This window comes from Ascaphus truei, chromosome 3, assembly GCF_040206685.1.
Source record: "Ascaphus truei isolate aAscTru1 chromosome 3, aAscTru1.hap1, whole genome shotgun sequence".
NCBI classification, from domain to species: domain Eukaryota; kingdom Metazoa; phylum Chordata; class Amphibia; order Anura; family Ascaphidae; genus Ascaphus; species Ascaphus truei.
This window is the reverse complement of record NC_134485.1, coordinates 185,865,998-185,889,506: the sequence shown is the minus strand read 5'-3', so window position 1 is coordinate 185,889,506 and position 23,509 is coordinate 185,865,998. Positions and strand designations below refer to the sequence as shown.

General features: G+C 44.7%; 1 protein-coding gene across 2 annotated transcripts in view; it reads right to left on the bottom strand.

Moving 5' to 3' along the window:
• The window catches only part of RAD51C (RAD51 paralog C), a 114,131-nt gene that overhangs the window by 77,984 nt on the left and 12,638 nt on the right, over positions 1-23,509 (bottom strand). For both annotated transcript variants that reach the window (XM_075589778.1, XM_075589777.1), the window contains exons 3-5: positions 21,722-21,888; positions 13,387-13,520; positions 9,122-9,253 (exon numbers count right to left, since the gene is read on the bottom strand). In XM_075589778.1, coding sequence (XP_075445893.1) covers positions 9,122-9,253; positions 13,387-13,520; positions 21,722-21,888 — 433 coding nt within the window. The remainder of the gene's footprint in view (positions 1-9,121; positions 9,254-13,386; positions 13,521-21,721; positions 21,889-23,509) is intronic.

Sequence of the window (23,509 nt, the reverse complement as noted above, 5' to 3'; positions counted from 1 at the left end):
TTCTGGATATTTAGCATGGACACTTTACACCCAGCGGGTATAAATGTGGATTGGAAATTTACACATTTTCTGTAAGCAGAAGGTTCTATACAATTAGATATTAGGTTACATACTATTTAGTACTGATTATTGTGGAATATCCTTCTATGTCAGATCGCACTATTAGGTTTCATTTATCTGTTGATGGTACATTCATTGAATTACATGTAAATTCCATGGCCATATGACAAGTGCAGGTCATTTCGGTCCTTCTCCCCACCCCCTCCATTCCCTTCCCCCCTTTTACCGTCCCTTCTTCCCCCGTCTCCATCCCATTTTTTGGATCTCCTATCGGGGTTATCGCTGGTCTAGTTTGATATAGACAAGACTATAATACTGTTTACAGTCATTACATGTGTGAAGACAATTCAAAACTCACAAGAGTACGATATAAAACAGCATTTTATAAGTTTATACTCATATACAGGAGTAGTCTCGAGGTGCCGCCGCGTCTCCGCTCTTCCGCTGGGAATGGATGTCGTCACTCCTCATCAGTGGTGTAACTGGTTTCAGATTCCTCCGTCAACCACAGTCCTGTGGCATAGGTTCCCTCTAATGAAAGAGTCCCAGTTTACCGGAGCAAAGTTTGGCCTGCTTAAACCTTCTGGCTGCTAATAAAAGTCAAATGACCACTAAATCATGTGCAATAATACCATCCCTACGCGTTTTCTCAGACTTTCTCTGACTTCTTCAGGGGTAGAGCGGAGACGCGGCGGCACCTCGAGGCTACTCCTGTATATGAGTATAAACTTATACAATGCTGTTTTATATCGTACTCTTGTGAGTTTTGAATTGTCTTCACACATGTTTTATTCATTTTTTTATACGTTATCACACAAAGATCGGGCGCTTTTTTCATATATATATATATATATATAGCAACTGTAAATATTCCTGTACATTCATTTGCATGTCTTAGACAGGTCTGCAACCCTGTCTTTCACCATTATCGCCCAGCACACAGCACTTCCACTGCAGCAAGGGATTCTGGGAAATGACATGCAAATGAGCACACAGTGCCACCTATTATCTCATGCTCACATTACATGAGCAACCCTTAGCCAATGCATGCTGCTTTAAACACAGCTTTTAAGCAAGGGCTTGGGAGATGCAAAGCCAGTAAACCCACTCACAGACATGTTTCAACCTTGATGGGTATCATCAGTGTGAGGTTGGTTGCTGGCATTTGCTCAAATAAGATTAAGAGTCGGTAATCACCACACTTATTAAGGTTATGGTGGGTAAAAAAAGTGACAAAAACCCTCCACAGTAAAGCATAAAGAAACTGTAAATATTACTGAATATTCATTTGCATGTCTTAGACAGGTCTGCAACCCTGTCTTTCACAATTATCGCCCAGCACACAGCACTAACACTGCAGCAAGGGATTCTGGGAAATGACATGCAAATGAGCACACACACACACACACACACACACACACACATATATATATACACAGATAGATAGATACACACACAGGTATCGGTATCGTGTTAGCCGAGCTTAATAATCAAAAATGAATAGACAATATCGTTCTGTGGCTAACAAAATGCTTTTATTTGTGCAAGCTTTCGAGATACACTGATCTCTTCTTCCGGCGATGTTACAATGAATGAAGCCAAAAAATGGGTTTTTACTTTAAAACAGTGCATACTGGAATGAGACCTGTGATTTAAGTTTATCCCTTCCCCCTGTGCAGTATGCGTTTTATGACTTGAGGTGCTAAATGGTCCCTGAATGTTATTGATATTTCGCCGTTTCGATATTTAACGCCGCAACATTATACACACAAGCGTTTCCAGGAATCATGTCACTCACAATAATCTTTGTTTTGTGTGTGCAAATAGCATGTAAAATGTTGAGGCACGAGGGATGCGTGACTTATTTCAGCAGATGGCATTATAAGAATGCAATTTTGCATTATTTCTTTTGAGTCTCAGCTAAAACAGCTCAGCACTACTGATTTGAAAACCTGCCAGGTTATTATCTCTGTAACAATAAATATGTTATACAAATAAAATAGAATCTGAGCGGCTAGGGGTAATGGAATAAAGCAGGCATCTGCTGAATCTGAAATGCCCAATCATGCAAGGCGACTTGCATGTTGTTTTTCAAAGTAAAATGTATTTGATCTGGCGAAATGACAAAAACAATGCATAAGCACAGACCCTCTTTATATCTTCCACATTAGCCAGCTAATCAGGCGTAACATGCCATTAACCCATCCATCCAGCACTTGAGCCATTACATGGCGTGCCAATAGGATTTGGCTATTCCATTTATATAAATGTATACTTTTTAATATGCTGTATGAAGCTTATATTTTCAATCGTTGACTCTTTCCTGTGGCATATTTTTTTTTATTACAATTTTTTTATTGAATTTGCAGGGATATACACGTGTTTACAGTACATTGGTCATGAGGCATCTGTAACAGTATACATTGTTCAGTGTACAAGTCATGAACTTATAAAAGACATCTCTCTCTTTTGAGTTTAAGTTCCAAATAGATTTTGTGATTTTTAAAAAAAAAGTTTAAACATGGGTTACATCCAACTGACCCCTTGGATTAATGTAGCTGACAGCAGTTTTCGATTCCCTGAGAGAAAATTAGAATGGACAGATAGAGACAAGAAATGGTAGATGAGAAGGGAAAGCAAGGGGGGGGAGAGAGGTGGGGGGGGGGGGGGGTGGAGTGGGGGAAGGGGAGACCCGATCAAGATAGATAAAGCAGAGAGGAGGACGGGGGGGGGGGGGGAAAGGGGGTGGAGAAGGACAGGGACGAATTGCCTCCTCCCTCCCCCCCAGCCTGCCCAACACCGCTCCACACTTTGAAACCCATCTCTTTTACCATCGGACCAGAGTTCTTTTACCTACTCTTGGTTTCGATACTTTCTTAGGTCTGGAGCCTGGCTCACAAATTTTATAGAATTGTTCAGTGGTTTGTTTCAGTTGGGCTGTTAATTTTTCTGTGGTGATAACCTCATTTATTCTTTTAATGACAGTTCTTCTGGAGGGGGTGTTGATTTTTTTTCCAAGCTGCGGCTATAGAGCATCTCGCAGCGGTTAGGATAAAGGAGACCAGCCGCCCCATGGGAGCCAAGAGATTTTCTATTGACTTAGCCAGCAAAAAAGTCAATGGGTCTAGAGGGACTCTCAGTTCTGTAACTTCTCGGATTTATATTTTGGACCATAGTCCATAAGTTCTGGATCCGCGGGCATGTGCACCAGATTTGGCCCATATCTCCTCTCAGGCCATAACCCTCTCCAGCATAGATCAGGTGTTCCTGGGAAGATCTGGCTCAGCCTACTAGGAGTCAGATACCATTGAAATAAGATTTTGTATATACAGTATTTTCCTTTCTTGTTGTGCAAATTGAAGTTTTAAATGCCGATTTCCAGATATCCTCCCAGTCATCCCTATCTCGACGTTGAGGTCTCCCGCCCATTTTAGCATGTAGTTATAGTACTGGGTAGATGCCGATGACTATTACTCCGTATATTCCCGATATCAGGCGTTTCTGGTAAGTTCCTTTTTTGCAGAACGTTTCAAATTTTGATAAATTTGTGAAGCTTGTTTTATGAGAGATTGTTAAGAGAAAGTGTCTAATTTGAAGGAAGTTGAAAATCTGCAAGTCCTGCGTTTGGCATTTGTTTTGAAGTTCCTGGAAGGACATGATCTTCCCTTTATCTACCAGGTCAGCTGCTATTTTGATATTAAGATTTTTCAATTGGTTGAATTTTTTTGGAGAGCAGATAGAGGGATTCATATGAGTTTGCAATCTTAATTCCTAGATACTTAATATATGTGAACTCCATTTATAGTTAAGATTTATTGCAGTAGCTTAATTTCTGGGATTGGAAGCGTTAAGTTTAGGGCTTCCGATTTATCATTGCTAATTTTGTAGCCTGAGACTTTGCCAAATTGATATAATATTAGTTGGAGGTTGGGAAGGGACCTCAAGTGGGTTAGCTAAAAGTTAATATTACATCACCAGAAAATAGGGAGATTTTATAGTTTGTCCCCCAATTGGAATTCCCTGTATGTTGACTTCCTCTCTAATTGTCGCCGCCATGGGCTCGATTGAAAGTGCAAAGAGAAGCGGAGACAAGGGACAGCCCTGTCTGGTTCCGTTTTTGATCGTGATTGGGTTCGAGTCACCTCCTGGAAGTTTGACGTACGCCGTGCGTCCGGTAAAGGGCTCAAATGTCCTCCAGGAACGGGCCCTTAAATCCAAATTTTAACATAGTTTGATCTAAAAATGCCCACTTTATTCTGTCAAATGCTTTTTCAGCGTCCAGGCTCAGTAGGATGGCCTTCGTACCGGTAAGGTGCACATGGTCAATGATGTTTATGATCTTAGGAGTGTTGTCTGAGGCTTGTCTGCCCGAGACAAAACCTACTTGATCGATATGGATCAACCTTGGTAGAATCAGTCTCAAACCTATTCACCAGAATCTTGCTATAGATTTTTAAATCCGAATTGAGTTGGCCTATAATTTCCACATTGGAGAGGGTCTCTACCCTCTTTATAGATGACGGCTAAATTGGCCATAGACAGAGGTTGGGATAGGAGCGCCCTACAGAAAAGAATTGCTCCTGTCGCATATTTAAAAAGAGAGGTACTTCAGTTACATATTTTGTACATGAACCCCCCCCTCCGCACCCCATCCCCCTAAAAAAAAGGGATGTACAACCCTAACTTTAAGGTCAGAATTAATGTTTTTACTTGTGAAAGGTTGAGTTCCAGCCTTTTTATTTAAAGAAGCAGCAGCATCAGATCCTGGGAAGAATGAAAGAGGCTTTTGCTGTTCTCTGAACCTTCTTTTTATTATTAGGTATTCCACATTCAGGTGTACAACAACCAGTTCCCCCAGCGTGATGTCTCCAGCCACAGAGTAGCCAGCAATATCTGCATTAGAAAGTTTGCATCCTTTCACTGAAGTTCCACAGACACCCACATATCACATAGCAGCAACATGGAGTGCAGAAAAAACCCCCTCCCTTTTATTACTGGTTAATTAGGACAAAACCAATTAAAGTAAACCACACAGGGGAGTTGTCTCCCAAATTTACACAATTAGCAAACATAATATACTTCACACAACCTACAATTTTCTATAGCAAGCCCAAAATAAACAACAGAACCTATCACAAACATCCCATGCATGTCTTTACTCTGCAAAATAAATGACATTCAGTATCACTTACTTTAATCCCCCCCCCTCCATACCATGGTATAATCTACCCTGTATGGTATGCAGGAAGGAAACACCCTTTTCCTTTTTAACAGAGACTGCCCATGGCTGTGTAACATCAAACTGTGTTTAACATTAACTATACCTGCATTATACTGACTGACCTCAGGACACCACATTAAAGGTTAGTAAAGTTTCAGGTAAAGGAAACAAAAAAGATCGCTGGGCCCAGCAAAAAGCAAAACAGAAAGAAAGAAAGGTGGTGCACTTGATGCCAAAAAGCAAACATGCATTTAACTTCCACAATAGTACAAGCAGCCCTGTCACATTACCATAAAACGAACGTTTAGTGAGACATTTTAAACATGCGTCTCTAAATTACATTTTAATCCAGATAGTCTAGGTAGAAGGAGCGATTATTGGAGGAGCTAGGCAGGAGTAACCAAATGCATTTATTACAGTATGTGTCTAGGATAACTCATTTTTTCCCACGTTGTGTGTGTTACAAAATGTCTCTACCAAGTACACTTCTCTTAGGGGCCTATGCACTAAGCAGTGATAACTGCTTTTAAGTACGATAAATGGCTTTTAAGACCGATACTGCCTGTTGCGCAATTCACTAAGCAGTGATAACAGTGCTTTATCGGCCTTAAAAGGCATTTTTTCACCCCCCCAAAAAAGTTGGGGGAAAAAATCGTCCGATCAGGCAAAAAACGGCAAATGCGCCGTTTTTTGCCAGTCAGCGCGATTCACTAAGCAGTAATAAGTGAATCGTACTTTAAAAGCACACCAGATTTTTGCACCAGCTAAAGGCTGGTACAAAAGAATTGGCGCCGTGAATAAAATCATTGTTTATGTTTTTTTTCACAACACAATTAATACAATAGGAATACTGCAGAAATGAAATAAATAAATAAATAAAACGTGCATTCACCCGTGCCAGGCTGCCATGATGAAGGCATACTCATCCTCATCACCGTCCATATCCTCCGTTGCCACAAACAATACAGTACAATAAAAAATACAATGTAATGTCCCCTAACCCCTTAATCACCTTGGTGGTTAGTAACCGCTATAGTAATTAAGGGGTTAACCCACCCTCTCCAACTACCCACCCAGGAGGCCTAACCACCTTCCCAGGCAACTACCTCCACCCTTCACCCATTCATTGGAACAGTGAGTACATCATGCTCATATAATATGGGCATTACTTAACACTATGCCAGTGTTTTAGTCGATGGTCAACCTAAAAAAAAAAACAATCACAAGATCCGATGCATTCAAAACTATCTCAAAATAAAAAGAAATAAAGTAAATAGAACAAAATTACCACCAATCAATCAAATCCAAAATAAAGACCAGAACAAACAATTAAAACACCAAAAAAGCATGAATTAATAAAATAAATATCCAAATTAACGGCATCATTCAAAATCAGAATTCCAAAAATAATCCAACATTAAAAAGCAAACACCAATCAAAAGCCAGAAATAAACAATCTAAAACACCACCAAAAATTCAAGAACACTACATCAATATGCAATATAAATAGCATACAAATTTAAAAACAAAGAACCAATATACATTAAAAATACAGACAAGCAAGCATTTGGCAAAATAACCATTGCTTCTTACTGTATGTATGTATAGCCAAAGCACCATACATAAATACTTTTGCAATGAATGTGTGAAAAAAAATATGCAAATCACAATCTAAAAGTCAAAATCTGTTTGTTTGTGGTCATTGCCTGACTGCGGGGCGGGACTTGGCTAACATTGGCTTTCAAGCACACTGAGTGCGCTTCCGCCAACCAACCAGCACCCCCCCGTCTCACACCGCCGAACAACCCGCACCCGCAGTCAGCCGCCGCAGACAAACACCCCTGCCGCCGCCGCCCTCGGTAAGTAACCCCCTGCCCGCACCGAGCCGCCGTCCCCGTTAAGTAACCCCCCGCCCCCACCCGCAGTGATCTGGCACCGAACAACCCTCCTGCCCGCCCCCCCAGTGAGCCGCCGCGGGCGCGTTTTGAAGGGGGGGGGGGGGGACCAGTGTGGAATACATTACTTTGTATTTCGGCCTTTCAGCAGCCGTCGCAGAGAAAAGAAGCTGTGAATGGGGGGGGGGGGGGGGGGAAGAGAGACGGATTGATTGCTGTGAACGGGGGAGAAAGAGCGAGGGGGGGAGAAAGTGAGAGGGGGGAGAAAGAGAAAGGGGGGGGAGAAAGAGAGAGGGGGGGGAGAAAGGGAGAGGGGGGGGGGAGAAAGGGAGAGGGGGGGGAGAAAGGGAGAGGGGGGGGGAGAAAGGGAGAGGGGGGGGGAGAAAGGGAGAGGGGGGGGGAGAAAGGGAGAGGGGGGGAGAAAGGGAGAGGGGGGGGAGAAAGGGAGAGAGAAAGGGAGGGGGGGGGAGAAAGGGAGAGGGGGGGAGAAAGGGAGAGGGGGGGAGAAAGGGAGAGGGGGGGAGAAAGGGAGAGGGGGGGAGAAAGGGAGATGGGGGGGGGGGAGAAAGGGAGATGGGGGGGGGGAGAAAGGGAGATGGGGGGGGGAGAAAGGGAGATGAGAGGGGGGGGAGAAAGAGAGAGGGGGGCGGAGAGATGGGAAGGGGGAGAGAGAGAGGGGGGAGCGGCGGAAAAATTAAATCCCGGGCAACGCCGGGTATATCAGCTAGTAAAAAATAAAATTTTAAAAACCTGTAAAAGAAAAATAATATACATTCAATTTTTTTCCTTACCTTTAGATGCCGTCACCCTCCGATTCCAGGGGTCACCGCAAGCTCTCAAACCAATCCACGATCCCAAACGGCAACGGGCCTCAAGTTAACATTCTCGAGTTACAGGCCCCGGTATGAGGCATCAGATGCCAATGTCACCGCCATTTTTAAAGCGTCCACGTCACATGATGCTGGACATTGAAATAATGGAGGAGATACCGGCACCCCATAACAGGGCCTGTATCTCATGAAGTACGGGGTCCCCGGGGCTGAAACCAATGCGGTTCAGCTCAGGAGACCCCCTGCATATGTACACTAGCATTAAAATGTATATTTATACTGTATGATCGCCTGTAAGAGTCGTGCATGGAGACGCAGCGTCTCCATGCAGTTCTTACAGGCTGATTTTTTTTTCTATCAGCTATTGCGCATTATAATTTTAAGCACGATAGCAGGGGGGAAAAAACAGCTTGCACGATCGGGCATGTTTTTGCCCGCACGGACCAAAATGCGCTTCACTTACTGAATGCCGCGTTTGGTTTCACTTTGTAATGGGCGAGTCAAAATTTCCCAATTGGGTGCCAAAGATCACTGCTTAGTGCATAGCCCCCTTAGTAACAAATCTGCATTGTGATTAACAAGTTTATTACATTTGGCGCATGCGCAAGCAGAACAAAAGACTTTGGAGCATTGTGTGGAGATGCACTTCTATACATAGCTAATAAACACACAGATACCCAACAAGCTCCTTACATTTTTACCAGGTCTCAGTGAGCTAAACTTACTATATTTTCTGGCTTTCACTGACACAGAGAGCTTCCCTGCTTGGATTATGATCCCTGCCAATATGTGTTTTACCAATTGGTAGGGTATAAATATTTTTAATATATAGAAGTCTGAACATTATTTTTCCCTATAAGAATGCTGCATGTTTAAAAGAACCTAAAATTAAACAAATAGTCCGTAATAGTGAATTGCAGAATTTTCTGTAACATTAAATGAGAAACAAAGTAATTTACTGTAGAAGAATGTGTCCCGGCTGTTATTTTCCTTTCATCAATAACTAGATTGCAAAGTCTTTGGGACAAGGATTACATAGTCCTATATATTTTGTACACCGCACTGCCCAACTCCATCGGTTTTGCACATGATTAATGTTTCGTTAACTAACTTACTGCTAATTTCTGATGATTAGCTATGCTGATCAGCTGCTGAGCCAGACCATTCAGCAGTCGTGTTCGCAAGGAGAGGTCATCAAAATCGTGACGGAAAGGGAATGCGATGCTGTCGATAACAATCAATTTAACCTAAAGGAGAGAAGTCACAGATAATTGGATGTAAGCAGACAGTTCCAAACAAAGTCAGCTGCGTGCTATTACTGGGTTGCATGCACAATACTGCTTGGCAACATGCCGACAGTGACGGGGACATCAAAGAAGAATGTCTCTTTTGATACCCTTAAAAATAATTACATCACATCATCAGCAGGTTTAAAACAAGACATTTTTGGACACTTCCACAGGTCATGGATACCCTTTGTGGCTCGATTGTATGGTTCCCTATCTCAAATATATATCGCTATGCTAGATGTAGAAGTAAAAATAAACATAAGAATGCAATTTAGAAGCATTTGTCGAAGTATACTTTGGTTATACAGTTAGCAACTTAAAAGGTTTCATGAGGTCCTGCCGACATACAAACAGTGATTTTGGACACGAAAATAGATTACACAACTAGAAACAACTACACTTAATGATATAGGACTCTGAACAAATTAATAACAAAATAAATAGCAAACAGGTGGAAGGCACCTGGTAAGAAAATATATATTTTTTAATTCCATTATAATATATTTAATTTATTTTACAGGTTTTGTTAACCTTTTTTCTCCGATTTTCAGTTTTCATGGTCCCCAGGGACTTTATTGGTGCTACTGGAAGCCATTCAAAGTTAATTAAAACCAGCTATTTCCTGCTGCCACTGTCTTTTATATCACTGCCAGCATATCAGTGTTGATGGCTGCGATTATACAGCTCCAGTATTATTTTATTAGATTTTAAACACATACAAAAGTATATTAATCAAAAGAGAAAAAAAGTATGGTGGTCCTCCAAACACTGATTGATACAAAGTGGTCTGTAATACGAATATGTTTGAGAGCCCCTGATTTACACCTTTCGTAAAAACATAGCATTGTTACACAAATTTTTGCAGCGACAGATATGCCAGGATTCACTACGTTTCAATATGGATCATTGCACAGCAATCCCACGTTTACTGCCACTGACTTGAATGGCAGTTCACTTGGGATATCTGTGCGATAAATCATATCGGAACTTAGTGAATCTCCCCATATAGTGCCATAAGCACTTTAAATCCATAGAATATTTGCCGCACTGCTGCTGGGGGTTGGGCAAAAAAAGGGAGAAAAACCTACAATAACAAGACTTAAAAGTACATAATAATAATGGCTGCTTGAGCTTTGGCTTCTTGCTAAAGAGACTCAGCGGTACGGAGTCTTCATTTTGTAGTAGAATAACTGGTCTCTAGGATACATTCTAACTAACATATTGACCTAGAAAGCGACTCTATTCCATATTTATGACCTTGTGAATCTCCTTTTGCTCTTCTGGCAAATATCAAGTGCATTGATCTGGAGCATGCACTTCTGGTCTCTTTGCCCCAAACAGAATGGGAAATGCCCAGATTTGCACAACAACTTTAAATAAAAAAAAAAATTAAGTACTCCTTGCCTGCTTTGGGAAGCTTCAAGGTTGTGCGTTACGGCTCCCTGCTGGCAGTATAATGCAACAGCAAAAGGAGTAGTGAGCATTGGAATAAGGCAAGGACTGAGAAACACAGATGTGCCGAGAGCAAAAGGACATTGAGGTCAGCGGCAGATAAACTGAGAAAAGAGAGGAAATAAAGAGATGAGCGACAGGAGTGAAAATAGATGTGATTTAAAGATGAGGAAGAAATATTTTGTCGAAGGCTTTCTTTTACATTCTCAAAAAGCATTTGCAGGGAGGGAATGGTGAAAAAACAGAGCAGTTAAAAAAAACTATTTTCTGGTCCCGCCTAAATACAAAACCTATTCATGCAAAGAATACAAAGAAACAAGAAATAAGCAGTGACAATTCAACATATTAATACACCATTAACAGTGATTTTCAACCTGTGTTCTTTAGAAGGATACCAGATTGTCCTGGGAATGGCATATGTTTTACACATCAAAACTAAATAATGTTGCGTTAATATTCTTTCGTTTAATAATTTACAAAAGTCATCAAATATTATATTGCAATGCCATAAATGACATGCAACATACACAATACATTCGCGGGAGATTTCTCTGGGGGGGGGGGGGGGCGCTGGAGGTTACAGGCATTTAAATGAATGCCAGGGGATCGCGAGAGGCCCCTGCAAAAAAAACAAACAAAAAAAACCACTTACCTGGATTTAGAAGCATAGTCTCTATGGCAAAGCAGGGGGCGTCAAATGACGTTGCGCGGTCATGTGACGTCACAGGGATCAAATGAAGCCGTGGGTCACGTGACCTGACGTTACGTGACCACGGAGCGTCATTTGACGCAGTGGTAAAGGTAGGGGGGGGGGTCGCGAGCTCCGGAGCAGGCAGAAAGGGGGACGCAGCCGTAAAAGTTTGCGCATCCCTGCTCTAACCTATCCTTATATATTAAGTTTTAACACGTTCATACACTACATCTTTATTTTGGTGCGCCATATAGGGAGCATTTTCTCAAGTGTCTATTGCACTTACCCTCATTAACTTTATATATTGAAAGGGTTCCTTAGTTCGGGTAAGATTAAATCATTATATTATTCTTCCACCCCCACCACCAAAATAAATAAATACATTGCCTGGCCTTGGACACGTTTTGTAACACCTGCAGTAATTGTTAGAAACACTCCTGGGCCTGCAGCGGATTGCTTTCTGTGTTGAGTAGAGTGCTTTGTATTCTTACTTTCGCCTCACTGCTCTTGTTGTGCCCCAAATGAATCAATGTTTAGTCTTCCTAACAGCACCAGTGGTCTGTGGGTCACAGTTTGAAACTTACGAAGCTATGTTGTGACGGGCAAGGGTAACCAGGCTATACAATCAAGGTTAAGCCCTCTCATTATCCTTGGTACCTTTCAGCTACGCAATACTATAAGCCAGGGGCCAGGAATCATGGCATGAAAAGTTAAAGTGACCCCTGCTTTTCCACGTTCCCTTTGCCCCAAACTCGTGAAACGTTCTGTGTGTACGTTTTAGGTGAGATTTTTGGGTAAGAATACAATTATTTTGTTTGCAGGAGTTTGGGGCTGGAGTTAACGATAGTCCCTTAATTCTACCCGGCGAGCAGGCCCGATTTGTCGGTACACGGTGGAATTACACCGGGGCTGTACAGTGTCCCCACACTCCTGGTCTTCGAGCCCAGATATCTCTGTCCTATTTCCCTTACATCCATGAGTCTCCTCAAAGTCCCCCATGTATTCAAATGTGTATTATGTGTTTTATACATTTATTATAAGGCTCTATGCAGTCAGCCAGGGCATCTGCTTAAGGAGCCAGCAAGCCTGCATAGAGTCCATAGTTCAAAAAGGAGAGGCTGTCCAGAGGTGAGAAAACCATTTGGTGGGCGAGGAAGGGCGATTGTCCAGGTCCAGAGAACAAAGGGCACCCTGTGGGGATGCCTTTTGAGACTCCTAGACTTGGCGGAGCCTACCCAGTGGGTGGGAATGAGTTAGCTGGGGGAGATAGATCTCGTAAGCGCTTCTCCAATTGGCTAATCAATATTTCCCGCTCACCCGGCTTTTCGAGCCGGCTTGGCATGCCTCCTCCTCTGACCTCAGCCAAGAGACGAGCCCCGGTTTCTATTGGCTGGTGGGATAGGGTTCCCATGCTCTGATTGGTCACTCCTCCTACCTCCATGTCAAGGATAGCTTAGCGGAGTGTATGTAAGGAGATGGCCAAGGCAGTGAACCAGACCATCCAGTGACTTGTGTCGATGAAGCTATGTCGGGCTTTTCAAAATTGCTCTGTTGCAAATAGAGCAACCGGCTTAGTTTTGAAGCTAGGAAAGTGTGCCTCGTAGAGACTAAATCCCATCTTTTGGGGCCAAGTTCTACAAATCGAACGTAGCGGTCACGGCTAGGAATTGAAGCTGAAAAGAGGACCAGGAGAACCGGGTGTATATCCCGGTCAGGGTGAGCTCATCTAAGCGGGGCCCTACACATAGGAAAGCCTAGATTTTTTCCCCCAGACCCCCAGTAAGTGTGCTTTTGTCTGTCTATTGTGTAATTCTTCTTGTTGTACACGGGTTTACCGAAATAAACTACATTTTGTTTCTACTACCTTGTTGTGCCCAATGCATGATCCCGGTACAAATATAAAAGGTGTTAAAAGTTCCTGGTCTCCCGTGACAATGGTGATCCTCACCTTTGAATGCTGTGTAATGAAGTCCGGGAGGAGATGCACTTGCGCAAGAAGCTCAATGTAGTCATGACAGCGAAAGTAATAAATATGTGACAGTATATTGTCGAGAGAGAAGGTCTGCATAGCTTTTGTGTGGTCTGAAAATATAAAGATTTACACGTACGTGTTAATGGGGTGAAAGAAAGCAAACGTTAGACTAATCATATATTACTCCTTATGCATGAAATCTTTTCTTCTACTCTAGTGATTTCCAACCATCACTTTACTTATATGTCTGATTTATGTATCTGTGTGGATTAATTAGTGTGTTTAGGGTTGTGCTTTGTGTGTTTGTGTATGTGCAGCAGCTGTTGGCACTCCAGTTTTTAGTTGTGGAAATAAATGTAGGGGTCAACAAAGCTTTGGTTCATATTTAGTGGCCTTATTATTCCACAAAACACCTGCTCGAGACAGCAGTAACTTGGTGGCTCTTTCACTCGGGTGGGCCATTAGGTGTCTTCCGTCTGCTGAAGGTGTCTTGTGGATTAGTACCACTTAGTAAATATGGTCCTTTATGTCTGCAGCAGCTTTCACTGTGATCCTGGGGTGAATGATTCAAGGCAAAAGTGTTGCACTTTTGTGGCAAAAACACTACTCCAGATGCTTCACATACATTGTATTGATTTTTAATTGATAGATATAGAAAATAGTCGACAAATCACAAAAAAATCTACTCGCCACCTAGTACCACACGTGTGCTTCTTGGGCCAATATGAGCTCGCCACGATGTTAAATCCACTCGCCCGGGGCGTGCAAATGTATAGGTTTGTCGAACACTGGATATAGATAGATATAGATAGATGATAGATATATAGATAGATATATATCTATCTCTATCTATATGTCCCAGTTTCCGACGGATGCCTTATCTGATGCTGCATAATGCAGTCCGCTGGATGCATTATCCGACGCTGGACCCGATTATCCAACATCACCGCCTTCAATTAACATGGGTCCGTTAACCGACGGTGGTTTGCGGGATGCATTCCAGCGGATAAGCGAATGGGCCATAGTGTTTATTGTTCCCAATATACAGTATGAGGATAGGAACATTCTGGCCCATATTTACTAATCAGTCTTCTACCATATGACACATTCCTACATGGGAAGACACCTTACAGCCCCAGTCAAGTCAATCGGCTGTGAGTTGTCTTTCAGCACCTGAAGAGGTCTTATGCCAGAAAACTGCTTAGGATGCCAAATTTCAACTACATAACTAACCTAGTGTAAAGGGTAATCATGTCTATCCTGGATTTTTGTCAAATATTTAAAATATATTTTTTTATTTTGGTTTTGCAAGAGAAAAACAATAATTATAAACATAAACAAGCATACACTTTAGAGTGACATCTTACATTTCATATCATCTTTCCTCTCTAAATGTGTTTTCATAGTCAGGTATGGTTGAATAACTTTCTTCATTGAAAATTGAGAAGTAATAAGCCATTGAAAGACACTCACATACAGGTATCAAGAAATAGCCAATAATAATAGCAGTAATCTGCACTAATCTTTTTGATTACCTAAACCTGGGGACCCAGAAGAAGCAACACAACAGACATGGCTGTTGATCAATTTCTGCTTTCAGTTTCTAGAGGTGTACAGTGTAAGATAGTGAATGTGTGCATTACGATTAAAGAACATCAGGTTCTGGCATTAGCAGGGTCAGCAGCTGTAAATGGCAGCGGCAATATCAAAGTGTGTGCTTACAATATATTTACCCTGTCTGACACCCCTAGCTGATGTCTAGAGTGAAAAAAAAGTAAGCAGACAGAGGAAGCCATCATAAACATGATTCACAGAATTTCCGTGTTACATATGTATATCTTTATATAGCGCCCAGTGTACTCAACTCTTTACAAGAGACAATACAGTACAGGGAATTACAATGCAATAAGTGCAACAACTAAAATCAGACAATAGGAAAGGAAATCCCTGCCCTGGAAAGGTTACAATCTAAGTGTTATGTTGGGAGATTTACAGAGACAGAAGGTGAGGGGAAAAGTGCAGTAGGTGGTAGTGCTTGGTCACAATGGTTGGTAGGAGTGACTGTGGGTGTGGGACAGCAGCCATGAGTCTAGGTTATTGGAGCACTTAATTTAAGAGATGAGTTTTAAGGTTTGATTTAAAGGTGGGGAGAGAAGGTGGTTGGCGTATACTGAGTGTAACGGGTGGACCCCCTTGTCTGACCCCCCCAATCTCATATTGGCCCGTGTGGTCTAACCGGTCCCCATTACGTGATCGTGTATGGTGGTGCACCTGCAACAGGACTCCTGAGTCTCCCGCTTGATGGTATTAGGGGATGTCATCAGGACAGGTAGCTGAGGTAGTGGGTGCGAGTCCAACTTACTTCATGTGCAGCGCCTCCACCTCATCAGGATCTGTGCTTCCGCAGGGAGATGGTCCTGGCGAGGAACTCCTTCTTGGTGGTGCCATCCACTGCTGAGTAACTTCACACTCACACAGTGGATGTATATGCGAACAAGACATCTTTATTTGCATGGTAGGGGCCAGCTGCCCCTCACAGATAGCAACTCAGCCGCTCATCTCAGTGCAGCACTCCATTAGGAAGGTCCCTTCTCCCTAATAGAGCTGCTTTCCACCTTTACTCTCAAAGAGATTCCCCAGCTTCTCTGGCTGCTGTAATCTCCTCTCCTGAGCTGCTTTGTCTCTCTCAGCTCCTCTCTTGAGCTGCTCTGTCTGTCAGCTCCTCTAACTCTGCTGCGTATGCTCACTGACTCACAGCTAGCTGGAGACACTGCAACAAAGTTGCAAACCTTCCCGTGCCTCTCACTGAACAGAGGCAGCACAACAACAGGAAACTGAACTTCTAACTTTAGGCAGTGCTGTGTCTTATATCACCCCCCAGAGAACAAACCTGCTCTGTACCACTAAGTGGGGGCACATTGCATGTTGTCACTTCCTTTGGGGATATATGACACCTCACCAGGGTGTGAGGGCAAACCTCATTGATTGTTGCTGGCAATCCTGCATACTTACCAGGTTTACTGCCAACATGAGAAAGAGATATGTACACCAATCTTAGACATGGCTACATTCTCCCCCTGGTGGAATCCCAACGGCCCGGCTGGGACCTAAATTTGCGGAACCTTCCTTCAGGTAGCACTGCAAAACATAACAACACATTATTACAGTACATATCTTTTCATAACACAATAACAGATACATCCTAACGTAGATGTGTAAGAACTAGGATTACCCCATGCTGGAGTATCCATTACTGGGACTACTCTACCCTCTCAAGGTGGCTTGCGCACAGCATGGTCCACTGGGTTTAGAGCAGCAATGCTGTAACACTCTAGGGGACATACTAGACACCCACAATCAGCCCACAACTCTGGCTTGGATGCTAGTGGACTAAGAAGATCATGCCCATACATTTCCCCAAGGCATCTCCTGGAGATGTAGACTATCCCCTCTTGACTACACCACTTCTCGTCTAACCCGCCAGGATCCCAATTTTCTTCTCCTGATCCTCCCTCTTCATCAGTGCCATATTCCCTATCTTCATCAGGGGAACCCATTTCGAACTTACTTTCTCCCTCCCATGGATGGTGAAAATAAAGTAACCATTTTTTGCGATCCCTGACAACTCTTGCCGACACTGGACGCACATAGGGGGTTCCCCGGGCAATAGGCACAATATGAGCAACATTACCCAAATTCCCAGACGAAACTCCCAATGTCCCTGGGGACCCAAAATTTGACCCAAGGCTCTTAGGATTACACCCCACCATAACAGTACGATTGTCATCATTAGTGCAGTATAACATTCGTTGCATAGACATTTCCCTCCCCGACCCCTCATCGGAGACAAAACAGTCACCCCAGTCCAGATTTTCCCCAGTCCATTCTTCAGAAGTGGCTCGGGACTCCCCAGACAACCCTTGGCTAGACTGGGACCCATAGGAAAAAGTGACAGGGGCAGGGGTTTTAACTATGGCCGGGGGTTGGGCATAGGGAAACACTGCTGGCATACTCGGGGCTACGACCCGCAACTTCTCGCTACCTTGCCCGGTACCATCGGACTGGCACTCCGGTTCACCTGTGTCCGTATTCCCAGGCTTCCGCAGGGCCTGCTGTCTCTTCCCGGACCCAGGCTTCCTGGTACAGCTGCTTGGCCGCGAGGACACGGCCATCTCGCTGGACTCGCCACCATCGTGCGTTGGGTTCCCAACCGGAACCTCTTCCTCCAGAACGACATCCGCCACCGGAAGTGATGGTTCTGCTCTCCGCTCCGTCCGGGCCTGGGCTAGGCCTTTCTCCACCATTGTCACCACCGGCGCCTGTGGGGGGTTAGGAGGTTCCTCACCACTCCGCTGGCTTGCGATGGGTTCCTCTGTGGTAGGCCGGACTGGCCATTGTAGGGCATACGGGCCTACATCAGGGTCCGCAGCAGATGGGATAAAGGTCTCTTTATCTTCAGCTTCACTTGTGTGGTCCGCCAGCTGGCGCATCACCACAGCTGGTTGACTACTGTCTTCAGTAGTACAGGATGGGGGTAGGAACATCTCCGCAGGGGAACAGCGTCGGGGCGCTTCGCATTCGCTGGGGGCCATCGGCCTGAAGCGGTCCTGCTCCGCCGGTACCAGTGGTAGCGATCCCCCTTCTCCCTGGGCAGTCACCTTACCCTTCGTTGATTCCGTCAGGAATGGTTCCATCATCTGGGGTTCCGGTTTTGGAACCGGATCTGGAGCCGTCTCTGTCATCGGGGCTTGGAACTCCTCACGCTTAGGCAGATAAGGGCTAGACACAAGCAGGTTTGCTCCTTTTGCAAAGAAAGTAGCTCCCCAAACATGTTCTTTTCCCAGAGATACACAATCAGAGTCCTCACACCTCAAGCTGGTGATTCCGTCATTGGATACTTCCCGGAATCCTTTAGGCAATGAATAACAGGCAAAGGTCATATCACCCTTCCTCACTTTATGTATACATGGGCACAAAAGAAAGGGGTAAGTCACTCCTTTGGCCCGCCATGCCCCTGGTAGCTGAGGTTGTGGTTTGCTGCATTCTGTTTCTTTCTTAGGGGGAACAGAAGTTGCTACTGGCAGTTCACTGTGCTCACTGCCCCTGGTGGACTCTAGAGGAGGGTCTCGTAGACTGACCCAGTACAGGGGCGGAGTGAGTCATAGTCCATGAAGGCGCGGCTCCAGCTTTCGCGCCAAACTCCCCAACAGGGTGGGGTTTTCTCGTTGGCGCCAATCCTGGCCAACAATCAGCAAACTGCAAAGTTGCAAGACTTTCTGCAGCTGGCCCACGCGGTGTCCCGGGAACGCGGGAACCGCCATTTTGGTTAGTATTGTCTTTCTTCATCACATTTGAGGTAGCGTTTGGCTGTTTGTATATTGAATGATAACGTCCATTTCGTTCCTCCCATCTAGCAACACTGTCGTCCTCACTAGTCTCGAGGGTACTTTCCCGAGAGCATAGACAGGACAAACCCGGCGCCGCCACGGCTGTCACGCCAGTCTCCAACAGGCTCACAAAAGTCTCTTCTGTAGCTTGTTCTTCTTCCACGCACAGGTCATATGCGTGTTCCTCGTTTGCCCGCCATCCTGGACCTTCTGCGCTCTGCAGATCCTCCATTCTGACGGTTCTCTCTAGAGGTGGGGCACTTTCTACCAAGGAGTGATTCTGACTCTGTGCTGAACTACTCACAGTGCAGAGGTGGGGCTCTGGTTTTCGCGCCCAACCCGGACAGAATTCTGCAACAATTTCTTGTACAGTCCTGGTGTTCGCCTGACTTGGCGGAAGCCGCCATTTTAGGTGTGACTCACTGCTTGAGGGAGCCTCCATTTTTGCGGTCGCCATTCTTTTCTCTGTTATAATTTCTGTTATCGCACATGGAGCTCCTCTCTGCGGGGCAGCTGCCACACCGATGCAATAAAATGCCTTGTGCACCACCTTGTGTACCTAATGTAGACCTGACTCGTGTTTGCACTACCTCAGGCTAGGCTCACTCTTTCTGTGTCTACTGTTTCTCCTTCCTCCAGTCTGTGCTCCTCTCTTGGTAAGTGGTCTGGAATGGAGACTAGAGTACTCTGGCTCTTCCATGCAGTACTTTGGGCGTCTACCTACTGTTGGCTAGCCTAGTGCGGACCCTTCCAGAATTCCTGCCCTAAGTTACCAGTTTACCCCTTCAGGCGTCCCCCACCAGCGCTACCTCAAGGCGACTAGGACAGCAATAGCCCCCTGGTCCAGACCCACTAACCCCTAACGGATCCCAAGGCGTCTGTGCGGCCTGCAGCTCCAGCAGCTCCCCGACTACCCCTGGTTCCGTCCCACGCAGCACAAAGTGGCAGCTGACACTCTCCCTGTTTCCTAGTGTGTGCCTAGCAAAAGCCTGTCCTGTTAACAGGTATCTCAGCAGCGCCTCCAATTGCAACGGGTGGACACCCTTGTCTGACCCCCCCAATCTCATATTGGCCCGTGTGGTCTAACCGGTCCCCATTACGTGATCGTGTATGGTGGTGCACCTGCAAGTAACAGGTCTCCTGAGTCTCCCGCTTGATGGTATTAGGGGATGTCATTAGGACAGGTAGCTGAGGTAGTGGGTGCGAGTCCAACTTACTTCATGTGCAGAGCCTCCACCTCATCAGGATCTGTGCTTCCGCAGGGAGATGGTCCTGGCGAGGAACTCCTTCTTGGTGGTGCCATCCACTGCTGAGTAACTTCACACTCACACAGTGGATGTATATGCGAACAAGACATCTTTATTTGCATGCTATGGGCCAGCTGCCCCTCACAGATAGCAACTCAGCCGCTCATCTCTGTGCAGCACTCCATTAGGAAGGTCCCTTCTCCCTAATAGAGCTGCTTTCCACCTTTACTCTCAAAGAGATTCCCCAGCTTCTCTGGCTGCTGTAATCTCCTCTCCTGAGCTGCTTTGTCTCTCTCAGCTCCTCTCTTGAGCTGCTCTGTCTGTCAGCTCCTCTAACTCTGCTGCGTATGCTCACTGACTCACAGCTAGCTGGAGACACTGCAACACTGTTGCAAACCTTCCCGTGCCTCTCACTGAACAGAGGCAGCACAACAACAGGAAACTGAACTTCTAACTTTAGGCAGTGCTGTGTCTTATATCACCCCCCAGAGAACAAACCTGCTCTGTACCACTAAGTGGGGGCACATTGCATGTTGTCACTTCCTTTGGGGATATATGACACGTCACCAGGGTGTGAGGGCAAACCTCATTGATTGTTGCTGGCAATCCTGCATACTTACCAGGTTTACTGCCAACATGAGAAAGAGATATGTACACCAATCTTAGACATGGCTACATGAGTATGAGAGAGTTCTACAGATACAGAACATTGAGGGAAAAAGGTTTAAGGTGAGAGAGAGCAGTAGTGGTGAAAGGGGTGGAAAGGAGTCAGTTATGGATAGAGCGAACAAGACGAGCAGGGATGTAACAAGAGATCAAAGCAGAGTGGAAGCTAAGCAGGAGCAGTCTCTGTTGGGCGAGCTGTACAAAAGACAAATTGTAAAGAGTCCAGGAGAGCATGGGTATTAAGAAAGTTGATCATGCGGAAGAACACAGGATGGTCTAGCAGTTTGGAGGAAAAAGACAGGAGGGATACAGGGTGGTAGTTAGCAAGGTGCGTAGGGTCTAGAGGGTTTTTGAGAATAGGTGTGACCACCACATGTTTAGGGAGGAGGCGAAAGTGCCAGAGGACAGGAATTGAAGATATGGGTGAGAGTAGAGACTAAGGCAGCAGCAAGAGTTCTGATAAGGTGCGAGGGAATGGGAACAAGAAGGCATGTGGTACAGCGAGAAGAGAATCCGCTTAGAAACTTCCAACTCTGTAATAGGAGACAAGAAGGTTTAGGTACATGGAGAGAGGAGGGGAAGCAACAGATGGAATTTCCTTGTCGATAGCATTCACGTTTCTTTAAAGTAGTCGGAAAAGGCTTGAGGATAAGTGGGAGAAGATCGGAGGAGGGAGTCAAATGCATATTATTTCTGTGACTGGCAGAACCAATTTCTTAACAAAAATTGTGGTTATAGTTATTGCCATCTTTATGTTTCAGAAACCAGTGATATTTGTATGTGCAGAAATCAGTGTGGAAAGGTAATAGTTTTTATAGCCCTGAAGGAAACAATATAATTCTATTGATACTTTAAAAGAGAACTTATCTCTCCTTAAAAGTTGATGTTCTAACTACATATACTGTACAAAAATGCCATATTGTTTCAAAAGACAATATTTCAATTAACAGTATTTGATAAACCATATTCATGAACTTCTCGTATTCGTTTGGTTAATGCTTAGAAACATACCTTCCTCTTGGTGAGCTTGTGTAATAAGATTGCAGTGCAGAACACAAGAATTAGCAATATCCACCACTCTTTCTACCATGAAGCTACCCTCTGTGTCAATATAAATGGCTTCTCCGTCAACGCCTCCAAAGCATTCTGGGATCTGCACATCAACTGCTAGCTGCATACTGTTAAAGAGAGATATGAGCATGTATTAAAGTAAACAGTCTAAATATACATGAAACAATATATGCAGCAAAGCCCTGCACAATGTTAATACTACTTAAGCATAAATATTAAATACTAGCTTATATACCTGGCGTTGCCCGGGCTTTAATTTTCCTGCTCCCCCTTCCCCATAAATCTGTCCCCCCCTTCACAGCTCCGTTCCCCCCCCCTTCACAGCTCCGTTCCCCTTTCCCCTTCACAGTTCTGATACCCCCCCAGTTGACAGCTCCGGTCCCCCCCCCCCCCCCCCCCGAGTCCCATGGAGCACCCCTCAGTCCAGACCCCCCAATACATATATATATAAAATGACCCCATCCCCCTCAATACATATCTAAAATACCCAACGCCGGGTATATTGTTTAGTACATATATAAGTACCCCTCTATATACACTGGTATTGTGAATACACATTGGCCTGCAAATGAAGCATATGCAATCCTCTCTTCGATTGCTTTGTGAATATCCCTTAGATTTTTGCAGCATGGTGCACGGCGACAATCCCTGAATATGGTCAAATATTCTGCAATAGTCACTACCATTGGGTGTGCATGACCCCTCGGAGGGGCGACACACACCGGCCAATGAGAGCCGTGGGAGGGCGGGCCAACGGACCAATCAAATTGTCTACAGGGACGCACAAAAACACTTTCAGAGAATATATATATATTTAAAAAAAAAAAATTATATATATATAAAAACAAGGGGGGCAGCTGGCACTCCAAATACAAAAAGAACTGTTGCGGTGCATGTCCTATAACAATAATCATAGAAAAAACAATCCACCCCAGCAGGAGCAGACACAAGACAGCACTCAAAGGTAAGTGAAAAAAACTTGTATTCAGAAGTAAAAGTACCACCTCAGGGTGGTGCTTGAGACTACTGGCCAGTGGATACCTTATATACCCCCACACCCACATGACACAATCAGGGTAGGTGATTGGTCGTGCAACAAGTCCCATGACTTGTCCCAATGTCGCTGACGTCACGCTGCACCCGTCATTGGAACAGCTGCCTAGTCCATCACAATCAATGATGCGCACGCACTCCCGCCAGTCAGCCGATGCGGAGGAAGGAAGCGTCCTCTGTTTCCATGGTACTGCGCTGCTGGAGACCGCAATGCCGTGGTCCATTAGAGAAGACTCAACGGCTTGGCTGAATGCACGGCCTCGTCACCACAGGAATAGACAGCACGGTATCCCACACAGTCAGGAGACACGCTGCGTATCCCTCACGTAATGGCCAACATGGTATTGGGAGTAGCGTCTAACTGCACATCAGGACAGGATCCTCGCATATGCATCTGAGGGAGGTCATAAACGGGACATTGGGTGAGGCCACCATAGGTATTCTAAAAGAATAAACAGTGGGGAACAAACCTTAACAAGGGGTGTAGGAAATAAAAGCAAAATTTCTCAGGGATGCGGGTTAGTTAATGAGATCTTTATTTCATCAGAAGGCTACTAGATATACAATATGACTACAAGGACCCTTGGATGGCTGGATCCTGGAATGGCAGATTACGTTAATTACTTTAAATATACTGCAAGCGCACGCCTGTATCAATAAAAGAGTACATGCAAA